Consider the following 14,337-nt stretch of genomic DNA (forward strand, 5'->3'; position numbering starts at 1 on the left):
ATATTAATGTGAAAACTATGATTTTCAATAATTTTAAAAAGTTTCATTTAGTTCACTGCTATTCCTTCTTTGAATTAAAAAAAAAAACCCGCCCCACTACACTTCTAACCTCTTTTGAAAATACAATTATATCTAAGAAGAATGAAATCTGAAGATTGCCCAGAATATACTCTCTAAAGTCACCTTTTTCCTCAAGGAACACATCATTTTCCATTACTTATTGCTAAAGAATACTTGTAACAATGAAATGATTATAATATCAGAAAGCAACCTTTTCAAATGTAAAAATGACTGCGACTTTGTTTACAAGCAATTATAACCTTTAGGTAAATTTCTGGGGAGGCAGGTCTCTCCTGTATCCTCCAACACCCACAGGTCACCAGTCCTCAGGCACGTGGCTTTCAAGGAGTGATTCTCAGCTTGATTAGTTAAGACTTTTGCCTCAAGGAAAACCAGTTACCAATGAGTTAGTCCTGCCTCAAGGGGTATAAATACTACATCTGTTTGTGTAACTGTCAGTTCCATTTTTCAACCTAGACTCTAATACAAGGGCAACAACGGGAGCCAATCCTGAAAGAAGACAGAGTAGATGAGTCTAAAACTACAGGTTCTACTCTAATTTGGATGAAGTACTTTTCAAGTAAGCAATAATATTTTCCTCAAAAGATACCAGCAATATCAGGAATTAAATGCAAACACAATAAAAATGCAACAAAGTTTACTGCCTAACCAATAATAAAACAATTTTTTCTATTAAAATCTTTTTCAATGATAATATGTTATGGCAACTCCCAAAGAAAGTGCTGTATTGCTGTTTTGTTTTTTTTAAGGTAAAATCTAGACCTAATATTGTTAGAAAACTGAATAAAACTCTATCAGAACTTTCCTAATCTATGAGACAAATGTGAGAGCTTTTTGGAGAAACTAATTTACAAAACATGTACAAAATGACCCAGACTCTGTTCTACCCACTTCCAGGAGTCGTTCAACATACGGTATTATCTCAAAGCAGAGGAATCTTTTCCTAAGGCATATGGACTAATGCCAGGACTCCTTACAAAGCAAAGGGCTTGAAGAGAAGATTCTAAAACCTAGTTCCACAAACTGACAAAGTGAGGTATTCAAATGATTTTGATAAATTCTGTAGCAAATACCTTAGGAGACAACATATTTCTAAAAACAAAAAAACAAAAAAAAAACAACTCTCAAAGAGAAATGCAGAACTTCGTACTCATTATCTTGTCTTTTAGGTATATTAATGCTTTCAGTGAAAGTTACGGGTCATTAGGTTGTTTTAAATACCACAACTACAAACTTCTAACCTCTACATTTAAAAATCCCAACCCTTTAAACTCAACTGTAAACTATTAAAATGCCACATGTGATATTCATCTTGATTCTAATTTCAGTGTAAGGTAAGGCACATATCACAAATGTGGAGGTGAAAGAAGTCTCCTGTGTTCTCTCTCCCAAGTATCATATACAACGACTATATCAGCACCTTTGAAAGTAGTACAGATAAAAATTACTGTAAGGTGGCTGCTACTCTTTGCCTGGTCATTTGAATAATCAGCCTGGTCTCCTTCTCAGCCCCACCCCTAAACCAGGAAATACAGTGGCTACGGGCAGTGTTATTCTGTTCTTAGGAATGTATGTGTATGTGGTAATGGCAGACACATATGAGAAAGTTGGAATAAAGAAAAAAAAAACAGATATTGGCAGATCATACCTACAAGTTTATTTTCCAACATGAGGTAGAGAGATTAGGCTTGCTATTTTATGGATGAAATAAAACTTATAAGAAAAACAGAATGCCAAACTGTCAAATGTTAAGTGGAGAGTCTCCAGAGGGAATCCATGTAAGCAACAAGTGGGAATTACTACCAATATACAGGCAAAAAAAGGTAGTTGTTTAATGTAGATATGGGGTTTTTATTTCCCAAAGCAAAGAAGCATATGACTAAAGTCTTATTTAATCAAGTCATGACTTGCTAACTTAATGACACATGATGTATTGATATAACTTAGGGAATTAATGAACTCCATTCCAAATGCAAGCTGTTTCCAGTATAGTGTATTTCTGTTTACAAATGAAAATAAGTCACTAACTTGTGAACCATCAAAGTATATATAGTACATGATTTAATTGATTTTATATGGTCTTATTTTTACAATAGCTACATGGAACTTAAAAAGTTAAATTTAAAAGTAAAAATAAAAACTCACCTCTGCCTTCGTTCATCATCCTTTAAAACTTCATAAATAGCCACCAACTAAAACAGAAGCATTACTTTAAGGTAAAAATATTCCCAACTACAAGAAATCACTTGTGAGAACAAAGATTCTATCTTACATATACAGAGATAGTATTTCCTTACACATACCTATGAATTTAGAGAAGAGCCTTGACTAAGAGTTACATTTGGCTTTACTACGAGGGTCACTTTGGACATCAGAAAACACTTATATTAAAAGAAATCCTCTGCTGTACCTTCTTTAAGTGGCACGCTGAATGTGAAAAATAGTGATTTTTCACCTTGCATTTTCTAAAGCAAAACCTGGCATAATAAGATAGTATCATAAGAGTTATATCCCTTCAAACGGACAATGGATGCCCTGTCTAAATGACAGAGGTTATAAAAATGTATTCATTTCCTGGCATGGAATGCATAAAAAGATAAATACTTTCTCTTTTCCAAATTTCATTTTCAAAAATATTCTAAATGTAAGTCATATTTTAGTTACATATATATACATATACATACACACATATAGATATTTACTTTATTACTTGCCACAAAACATGTAGTTGTAAACAACAAATGTCACTTACTTGTCTAAACTGAGTTTCTGCATTTTCATCTTTATTCTTATCTGGGTGTAAAGTTAGGGAAAGCTTACGGTATGCTTTTCTGATGTCTGTAGATGAAGCATCCTGAAGGGGAAAAAATGAAGGGAAAAAAAAAACACAAAGCAAACTTTGTCAGAAACAGAAATTCCCAGAACCTTGTTAAGATCTAAGAAGACAGCCAACCAAGTGCAGGACCTGAGGCAATGTAATTTGAGCAATCAGTCTAACAACCAGGCTATGCAGCTAGCCTGACCCACATGACTGAACAATCATTCAATCTAATTTGGCTCTCCTCTTAACTTCTTTCATTACCATATAGTCATTACAAGAAGACAGTATTTGCCAAAACTTTTCAAACACTTGCCTTCTTAAAATTAACCAATAAATCTTTTTCAGTAATTAAGAGATCAAAAAGAGACAACTTAAGAATTAATATATCTGTGTGCCTTCTGAGAAAGTCTTCATTCATTTCAGATTCTCGTGGTCAACTGTTGAATCCAAGGCCTTGCCATATGCTATTTCTTCAATATTATTTACATTCAAGTCACTGTCTCAAAACAGCTCCCTCCATCTGAATATCACACATAAAAAAGTATGCTTATGAAATAAACATAAAACTATGAATGGTTATATAGCATCTAATATTGCCTCCCTCTGAAGGATGTTTTCAGTAGTCAAATTTGTGTAGCATAGGTTACAGGAATAAATTTACTTATTTCTTGTGCATAAATATAATTTTGTAATATTTTAAAAGTTAATACTAGACTGGCAAAGAGGACTGCCAAGCAAAGACAGCAGTAAAATTAGACTGTTTTCATGTGTGTGCACGGATAAATTAAAATGTGTCATTCTATACAACTGCAACTTGGTTACCCAACAAGAACAAAAGATACATATTGTCATGATGGTGCTCAAAACTACATCTGCAAGAAGGAACTACAATTTAATCAGAAAATACTCAACTATGTTGAGAAACATACTCAAGTTGGAAAAACTGATAATAAAGTTGGCTGTTAAATTTTCTTTCTTTTGTGATAGGATATTTTTATTTCTCTTTTGGCTGGACATTTGTTCAAAATATCAAAATTGTTTCTAAAACTAATTTAATATAAAGGTCAAAAAACAATCTGACTAAAATATTGTGCTCTATGATTGAATAGATGTTAGAGGAATAGAATGGGAGGAAGATAATAAAAGGGACACTATAATTAGTCTCTCAAACTTTCTAATCCAAACTATTATTTTCATCACCAGTTTTTTGAGATTTACAGCTATAACTCAACATATACGTGTTAGCTTAGAAAAGAACATATTCATGAATTTGCTGTGATGTAGGAATAAAAAGTAGGGAATCGGTTTTGGTTGTATATAATTAAGATTTTATTTAAAATTTTTTCAAATCTTTTCAGCCATCATAAAGATACAACTCACTTTATGTAACACCCACGTCCTCAATAGTTGCATGTGAGTTGCTTTCCTGCACATTTTAAACCATAAATCACATGCTTTATGAGAATTGATTATTTAATGGGAATCTATGGCAAACCCTTTTGTGCAGTGAAGGACTCTTTTGTGATGTAAATACCTACCCTGTAATTTTCTGTTTTAATTTAAAGTTACTATATTGAGTTTAAGGCACAGCTATATACTATAAATACCAACTGTATAGCCCATTCAAAAGCACCTATAATAAGATCACAGTTTTCATGCACGTGAGTAATGTTTCTGATCTTGAGCTATAATGTTTAAGTATGTATATTATATTGCACAATTAAATTCCTGAAATGTGAAGCTATACTTTAAGAGGTGCACCAGAAGTTAAGCAGAGCAACAAAAATAAAGACCCTAAAGTAACTATTGCTAAGTCAAAAGCAAAGCAAAATTTCTTGTTCATACAAAAAAGAAAACTAAAAAAAAAACTTCTGAACTAAATTCAAAGAACTACAAATTATAAATATATAATTATAAAGAGTTATTTGACTATTCTGGGGGGAGATATACAATAGAAAATTAGTACCTTATACAATGAAAAAACAAAATGATTATAGTATACTTGTTTATAAGTGATGTTATAACTAATCTTTATTATAATTTCTCTCTTCCATTGGTCACTCTGTTTTCTTTTCATTCTTTTCATTTTTTCAGTAATATGATAATCTCTACCTGAAATTGTCTTGGTTTTCATAAAGCCTAAAATATTTTTACTTCAATTCAAGGGAATATTTATTAAATGTCTAGTACGTCCACAGCATGAAGCAAGTATTGGAAGAGATGCAAAGTTTAGATTAAGACACAATCCCCTGCCCTGTGTAGCTGTGGTAGATATAACACAAGCACTATAAAACAATTATACCATATTAAGTATGGGAAAGAGGTACCCCAAAATGCCAAGTAACGTATGAACAGGAAAGGTCATAGCATTACATAATTTCATAGTTGGAAGCGACCTAAGCAGCCATGTTGTACAACCCACAACCAGAAAATCGCATCTGTAGCATACTCCAAAAGTGCTTTAAAACATTTCCTGGAGGCAAGTAAACCAGCAAATAAACTTTTATTACTTGAGACTCTAGATATGCGCTAACAAATCAAAGACAAAAGCAGGGCAGCTTCCATCTTCAATACCTCCACATTAAACTGGAAATAAACAATACATACACATCAGGGTAAAATATGGGATACATACAAAATAAATACAAAGTAATGCGGTGGGCACTAAAAACTAAGGGAATCAGGATAGGCAGCTTGATTCCGAAGGTGGTATTTGGGCTTTGCCTGGAAGGGAATTAGGGGTTCCAAGAGATGAAGGGAAGGAGAGAGAGCATTCCAAACATGGTAGGAAAGCCTGTGCAAAGGCAGGGGAGAAAATGTCAGCTAGGTGTGTATGTCAAGGGGGGTAACAGGTAATCAGTCTGGAAAATCAGAGTGAATCTAAATCGTGAAGGGCATTTTATCCCAGAGATTTTAGAAAGTGACTGAAAGCTCCTGAACAGCAGGGGAATGACACGGTCAGACCTGCATCGATTTGGCAGCTGTGTTGAGATCGATTGGAGAGGGTGGGGGATGGCCATCCCCTCTACTCTGGTTCCCTTTCCGTCCTTCCCCATCTGGACTCTCCAGACAATCAGTCCAACACCACACTGTTCTCTACTCTGGAATCCATTGCCCCCTCATCCTATCCTCACTCATGCATAGTCAAACCCCAAACCTGGATCACTCTAACTACCTACCTCTTTTGTTTCTACTTACTGCTGTTGAATGGAGCTAGAGTAAGTCATGTAAACCACATGAATACAAACTCATTTTTGTCATCTCATTTCAACTGGGTTCTCACTGCAGCAAGAACATCCCCCGATTCTTCCCTAAATGATTCTCTTTCACACTCTTCCCAGCTGTTCTCCAAACCTTCCTGTCTCTCCTCAAGCCTACAACACAACCCCACTCTCCACAGCCTCTCAGTAGAGGACCTTGCCTCACATGTTATTGAGGAAATAGGGACATTCACCATAAGTTTCCTCTCCTTTGTTCTGGATTACGAACTTTTTTGACATCATATCCCATAATTTCTCCTCCTTGATTCTAATCTCTCATCCAAAGGCAGCTCTTCTCACCATGCCTTGATCCTTGTCTCTGTGGTCTCCTTTGACATAACATCCCCATAATTATCCCCCCCTCACTTGAATTTTTTATTTTCCCCTATGTTTTGGCTCATTCCATGTAGCTTACAAATACACCTTGGTCTCCCTTAGCTTAAAAAAACAAACACACACCTCCATTTGGCCCTACCATTTCCTCAAGCTATCAGTCATCCTAATATGTCCTCATAACCAAATTCTTAGAAAAAATTATCTCCCTCATCACCTCTACTTCCTTTCTCATTCCCTTCTCACTTCCTTTCAATGTGGCTTCCAATCTTATCACTCAACTAAAACTGCTCTCTCCCAAGTTGCCAATAATTTCCTAATTGCCAAATCTGATGGCCTTTTCTCACTTCTCCTCCAATTGGACATCTCTGCAGCATTTGACACTTCTGACCACTCTCTCCTCCCAGATACTCTCTTCTCTCTGGATTTTAGTGATTGATGTCTCTCTTGGTTTGAGTGCTCTTTTCCCACTCTCCTTTGCTGGATCATTATCCATCTCTTAGCCTCTACCTCAGTCAAATAGGGTGTGTAGCTCCAGATTAAGGTGCAAAACTAGAGAGTGTCAACTTCTGAAACTGAAGCCAATACGAATCAGCATAAAATGAACCAGATTAATCAACTGCAGAAGAAACTGACTTGAAGAGATGATTTGTAAATATGTTGCTGGTTAGAGTGCTTCCCTAAAGAGGAAAATGATTATAATAAAATGTAACTGGCAGTAAATGAATTGTAATGCTGAGAACTGTAAAATCATTTCTAAGTAGGACCATGAGGTACTTGAAAGCAAGGCCTGGTTTTTGCCTTTCTTTGTATCCCCCGTGCCTGGCACATAGTAGGCACTTAATCTATGTTTGTCGATCTAACTTGGTACCTGATAAGAAATGCTGAAAAAAGGAAAGTTGAGAGTACCCTGACCAGCCAACATGAGCACTAAGGTTGCCTCAGCAGATCACTTGCTTCGGTGAAGAATCTTAATAAGTGAAACATGATCTAAGATAACCCAATTCCATTTGTTCTATGATTTTATGTTCACCAATCTTATTATTAAGTTGGGTTTTCGTGAGAAAAACTACTAGGAAGAACACATGCTGGTCACTTGGATAGGTGTATTCTCATTATAAATAAATTGGCATACTGGATGATCCTTCCATTTCTGTGGAGTTAGTATGAATCAGCTCAGGAAGCTTGATCACGTTTGGTTAGATGAATACAATCAAGCTTCCTAGACTTCAGAACAGAGTTGTAGATGCTGGCCACAAGATGATGTCATCAAGGTATTGTACTGGGGGAGATTCAGCGTGAGCAGCAAGCTGACCTCTCTTTCCCACCCTCCTTTGACCATGACAAAGTACTGTAAGAGTTCAAAACCGATGATTAATGAACAGCATAGAATTTGAGCTGGAGTTTGAAAATAGCCTGAAGCCTGACAAAAGAGCTACCACAGTAAAACTTGGAGTATTTAAACTTGATATTCCTTTTTATGCTGTCCAACCATTTTATGCACTTCTATCAAAGAAATGTTTCTAATTCTGACTGCAACATGGCTCTGCTCAAAAACTTCCAAATAAAAGTCCTATGTATTTGGGCTTGTAAGATGCTTCGCAGATATGACTAGTTTTCTTTCCAGCTTATTTCATATTACTTACAATTACAAACTATGCTCCAAACTAGTAACCATTCCCCAAATATATTTTGCTCTTACCATTCCCAAAGCCAGGAATGTCTTAATCACCATATCCGCCTATTAAAATCTCATCCATACATTTAAGCCCAGATGAAATACTATGTTTTATGAAGTCTTCTCTCAACCTCTAAGTCAGAATTAATCCCTTTCTTCCAGTGAACACCCATTGACACCTTATTTATAACTTTCTTATATTCCATTGTGTATCATAGTTGACTGGCCTCAATTTCATCTCTTCTCAGTCTTGAATCTAGGAGCAGCCATTTAAAGAATGCCCTTTCCTTCATTCTTCAGTCTCCTATCCCTTTGACTTTATGCTATTTCCATTTTATTACATCACATAGAGGATGTATTTAATATTTTTGCCTTTCTTTATTGATGAGGTCATCGTTACAGCATGGAATGTGATCAGCTTTTGTAGCAATGCCATATGATACTAAAAAATAAAAGTACTTCACAAGATTTCTTCATTTGCATTTCAAAATAGAACTACTCAACTTTACCTAAAGGGAATGATTGGAAGTCATTAATTTTACTAAAAGTTTATCTTCTCCCCTGAAGGATTATATTCAACTTTATAGGTTAGATTATGCTTCAGTGTAAGTCAATTTCCCTTGCTTTTTCAGAATAACATATTCCAATCTTTCCTTTCCTTTCTCATTGCTCTTGTAGAGTCCTGCATAATTACAACTGGAATTATATGGTATATGGCCCATCTCCTCTGAAATTTGGGGGGGGGAATCACATTTCTAAGATTCTTCCAGAAACTAATTGATTCTATTTATCTACACATTCCCTCTTATTGGCAATTAAAAAAAATAATTTCCTGATATAAGACATTCAGGGTTTTTTAAAATGTCTTTTAAATTTTTAATTTTTATTACACGTTTTGCAGAAATACTCCATTCCATCCCCCTTTATCACCTTTACTACATTACTCCACCAAACAACCTCTCTCCCTATATATCTTTAATTCAATACACTTTTCATATGCTTCTATGTACAAGGTACTGTGCTTAAACTATGTCCACCATGATTCAGATCATAGCTTTTCATTTGTGTTTACTATCACTCTTTTTATGATTTCCATAAGGATATGTTTGCATCTTAGAATTTTTGTAACTATGAGTGCCATTTTTCCTATAGGAATACAAAGGAACTGAGATTGCTTGCTACAGAATATACATATATTTATAATAACATTAGTAACTTGGGTCTTTTCTACCATGTTGAGATCCTTGTATGTTAGGAAGCTATCCTTCCTCCCCCAAGAATCTGAGTTGACATTTATACACAGAATTCATATACATAATTTATTTGTGAAAAAGCTTCTCTGTTTTGTAAAAATTGAGATTGTTTACTTTGTCTTTTTTTAATCTCTTCCATCCTGTGGTTACAAAAATTTCCTTTATGTATAGCTCTAAATGTTATAAACTTCAATTCTTTGATTTTTAATTTGGTCTTTAAATATTTAGATTATTTATCTGTTTGGAATATACAATGATATAAGATGTAAGATGCTGATCTAAACTTTTTTTTTCAGGCTGTTTTCTAATTTTCCCAGCAGTTTTGTTAAGTAAAAACATTTTACCATTAGTTTGTATCCCTGGGTTTATTAAACATCATATTGCCATGCTTACCCGAAAAACTGCAATCACCTCTAACAAAGGGCATTTGAGCTTTCATTAGAAAAAAACAACCCAAGGTCTCTTTCCAGGCAATGGGCAGGCAATTTAGAAACAGAACTCAATCCAACTGCAGTGAGAGACTCTGATTTAGCTAAACATTGGGAATTTAAAAAAAGAAAAAGACAGACTGTGCCCTCAAGAAGCTTGTGCTCTCCTTGGGGATACAACATTTACACAGACAGAGGAGTTTCTATATTTCTATAAAAAGCACAAAAATCACAATGAAATAAAGGCATCAAGGAGAATGAGATTAAATCATAATATTTACTATGGGGGAGAGAGATGGAGGGAAGAAGGGAAGAAAGAAGAGAGGGAGAGAGAAAGAGAAGAGCTGTTAGGGACCTCTATGCTCGTGACATAGCATCTAAGTGTTTAAAGGAAAATCTAATCAAATTATATGGAAAAGGGGGCAAAAAAACTATAAGAGCTGGGGACCTTATTTTGTCCCTTTTAGGTCTAGACAAATCTAACAAAAAGATAAACAAGAAAGAATTTAAGGATATCAATAGAATTTTAGAACCAAATTGCCAAAATAAAAAATGAAAAGGAATTTACAACAGATTTTTAAAAAGTTATTAAAAATGATTTTGCCTAATTACGTATCAAGAAAACAATTTAAATGAAATAAATATTTACAAGAGTATAAATACAAAATACTGAGACTAATAGAAAAATAAATAGAAAATTTATGCAACCCAATTTCACACACAAAAAAATTGGACAAGTCAGAAATTAACTCCGGGGGAAAAAAAAACCCAGGACCTAACACAGTAACATAATGTTTGATAGAGCAAAAGTCACCAGCTGATGGATAATGACCCAACTTTCAATAAAAACTGCTCAGAAAATTGGAAAGCAGTCTGGGAGAAATTAAGCTTTGACCAATATCACACACTATATACATCATAAGTTCCAAATATATATATATATGTGTGTGTGTGTGTGTATATATATATATATATATATATATATATAAACCTAGAAATGTAAAAGATCATACTTTTTTAAAAGAAGGGAAAAAAAAACATTTATTAAGCTCCCACTGTGTGACAGGCCCTGTGCTAAGTGCTTTACAAATTTATTTCATTTGATCCTCACAACAACCCTGGAAAGGAGGTGCTGTTATTATCCCCATTTTACAATTGAGTCTAAAAGAGGCTGGAGGGCATATTAGTCTAAAGAATGGAATGGATGGGAAAGTAGTTGTAGAGGTATCATAGACATGACTTGGAAACTAATTGGATATGTGGGGGAAAGTGAAGAATAAAAGGTAGCTACAATGTTGTAAACTTTGTTGACTTGAGGTAGTGATACCCTCAAGAAAAGTAGGGAAATTTGAAGGAAAGATGAGTTTTGGGAGAAAAATAATTCTTCCATTGGGAGTTCCATTTGGAGAGAGCACTGGATTTGAAGTTAGATGACCTTGGTTCAATTCCCAGATTTTCTACTTAAGACCCCTGTGACCCTGAGCAAATTATTTTACCTCCCTGTGCCACAGTTTCCCCATCTGTAAAATAAAGGGTTTGGTCTTGATGAGATGATCTGTAGTCTCTTCCAGTTCTAAATTCATGTTGAGCTTGAGGTACTAATGGCACATCCATGTAGAAATACATAAAACAGGCAGACTGTACAGCTTAAGATTGAAATTAGGGCTAGATGTTTAGATCTGGGAGTCATCTAACACAAATAACATCTGAATATATGAAAGCTGATGATATCTAATATCATGACTTTGTATAGAGAGAAAATGATAGGCTTCAGTGTCAAAACTTGGACTTTACCTTCAGGAAGTAGGGCACAGATGGTGAGCTTAAAAAAGAAACTAAGGAATGGTCAGACAGGGGAGGAGAAATCGGAAAGAATAGCATAATAAATACCACAGAAAGACAGTGGTCACCCCTGTTAAATGCTACAGAAAGGTCAAAATGGATGAAGACTGAGAAACGGCCATTAGATTTAATAATTAAGAGATAAAGCAAATTGTGGGATTGGAAGATAGTTTGCAGAGGGGAGTGAGAATATAGTTTTTCTTTACTTAATCAATTTCTTAATCTCTTATCTAACATGTAGCCCCAAATACAGCAGCTTCCTGGTAGGGAGTTCTTTCCTATTTTAGTTGTTTTTTTAAAGTTTATTTGGTGCATTTCTAGGAGTTTAGGGGAAGGGCCTGCATTTAAACACAACTTCTCCTTAAGCTGTCTTGCAAGAAGACACTTTTACTAATCTCTCATGATATCACATGCCTCACAAAGGCTGTTCCAAACCATTTTTCTCTCAAGCTCTCAAATTCACCCCACTGACACTCAGCACAAGAATTCACCCTCCTCTTTACTAAGATGACTGAGTCCACCCAACTCCTTCAATGTCCCTCTTTCATTCCCCTACCCAGCCTTACTGCCTTCTGTCTAGTCACAGAGGGAGAGGGGCATTTCACTCTTGCTTAAATTAACTCCTCTAGCTGTACCCTTCATCCTCTCCTCTGTTTTCTGTTCCACGATCCTGTTCCATTAACCACACCCTCCTCCTATATATCTTTATTCTTTCTGTCTCTAACAGGTCCTTTTCTCTCAGCCTGCAACCATGCTCACATCTCACTTGTCCTTTAAAATAAACAGCTTTTCCTTCACTGCCACACAATCAAGCTATCAGTCTCCTACCTCTTTACTGCCAAATTTCTAAAAAGAATATTCTACATGCACTACCTTCACTTCCTCGACACCCATTTACTCAACAAGCTTCTTCAGTATGGTTTCCATTACCACCGCCTTTCAGAAACAACTGACTTCAAAGTCATTAGTCACCTACTTGTTGCCAAATTCAATGGTCATTTTCCCATTAGATGATGGAGAGAGAAGCTGACAGGACATGGAGCTCCCAAATAAACAAGGGGGAAAAAACCCTGACAGTAGAGAAATACAACAATGTCAAGAACAGGAAAACTGAAAACCCAAAGAAGGTAATTCTTATTAAAAAAATAACTGAAGACCAACTTACCACTTTGTGTCTCCTAGCATTAATACCTCTAACACTGCTCCTACTTTTAAACACAGCCGAATCGATTCAGGATGGCTGTATCTGTAGGCATAGACTTTTGGATTTAACCCCTTAGCAGTGTCTCAAGGGGACCTTGGTATCCAGTTGGCTCTAAGCACCTGCATTAAACCCAGCCTGAGGCTTGAGAGGCAAAAAAGAGACAACTGTGGAGGATTATGGAGAATTGGAAGGAAGAACGTGGAGAAGAGAGAGACAGGGAAGCGTAGTACTCTTTTGCAGCTATCTGATTGTGAAGGAAGAAAAAAAAAACTAGAAGGAATCAGAGGAAGGAGAAAAGACTTAACTGCAAAGGCATCTCAGAATCTCCCCTCAGATGAATTCTAGAAGACCCTTCCCTATCCCCTTCACAAGTGCTCTCTCAGAGTCAGTCTATGGACTAAAGGTCAGTCTCAAAGATGAAGGTGGAGCCCAGAAAACTGGGCTGGGGAAAAATGGAGAACAGGTGTCACTACAAGGTGGTTCCTTAGAGTCTTACAGTGAAGTTGTCTCAATGGTCATTCTCACCCCTTAAGGGCAGCAGATCTCATCCAAATTCAGCATGTCAAGAGGGCAAAAATATAAGTAAGGGATGAGGACAAGATACACAGTACTGGGCATACGGAAGGGAAAGGGTGAATGATAAAAACCACATCAGAACAAGGACAACACTGAAAAATCGGTAGAATAATTGTAATAGTAGATAAAAACTGATTGAGGAGAAATGAATAAACATTCAGAGAAATAGCCATCACAATAAAGAAGTATTTGGCAATAGATTTTGAGTCAAAATCCCCTGAGGGAGATGAAGGTACTACAACAACTCTAGGAGGCCCCCTCTGATAATGGAGCAGTCAGCATGACATAGTGCCTGGCATGGAGTAGGTATTAATAAATGTTTGTTTATTGAATAGTTCAGAAAATGGGATAATTAACTGAAAACATAAAAGAAATAAAGATGGAATTAAGATGTCTGAAGGAAGAAACCTATAAATCTATATAGTACCTATGGCACATATAATAAAATAAAGAGTAACACTCCAAAAAGGAGACTCTCTGAAAATGAGAGTAGAATTAAACTGCAAAATATAGAGGCAAAGGGAAAATTAAATTTAAAATATCAAAAAATTACAAGATTAGTAGTTTACAGGAGTGCATGACAAAACAAGAAAAATTAACCCGAAGATATGATTTGAAAATTTAGTGTAAGGATTATGTGTCTTCTAGAAAAACATTAAGTAAAGAAAACCTGAATAATATATTCCAAGAAGTGATATAGGAATATTGTTCAGAAACACTGAAAGAGAAAAATTGACATCAGATGAACCCATAGAAAAATCAATGGACAGAAACCCAAAATTTAATTCACCAGGAAACACTGTACTTAAACTTCAGTATTATAATATAAAACAACAAAATTTTCAGGTGCAGGGGAAAAAA

General features: G+C 35.4%; 1 protein-coding gene across 1 annotated transcript in view; it reads right to left on the reverse strand.

Annotated features, from left to right (window-relative positions):
* DNAJC1 (DnaJ heat shock protein family (Hsp40) member C1) overlaps nt 1-14,337 on the reverse strand; it is a 251,823-nt gene that overhangs the window by 152,871 nt on the left and 84,615 nt on the right. Inside the window, exons 2-3 of the mRNA XM_027847908.1 lie at nt 2,834-2,935; nt 2,227-2,273 (exon numbers count right to left, since the gene is read on the reverse strand). Of these exons, the coding sequence (XP_027703709.1) occupies nt 2,227-2,273; nt 2,834-2,935 (149 nt within the window). The remainder of the gene's footprint in view (nt 1-2,226; nt 2,274-2,833; nt 2,936-14,337) is intronic.

The sequence above is a fragment of the Vombatus ursinus genome, unplaced genomic scaffold (genome assembly GCF_900497805.2).
Source record: "Vombatus ursinus unplaced genomic scaffold, bare-nosed wombat genome assembly UNPS02005459.1, whole genome shotgun sequence".
NCBI lineage: Eukaryota > Metazoa > Chordata > Mammalia > Diprotodontia > Vombatidae > Vombatus > Vombatus ursinus.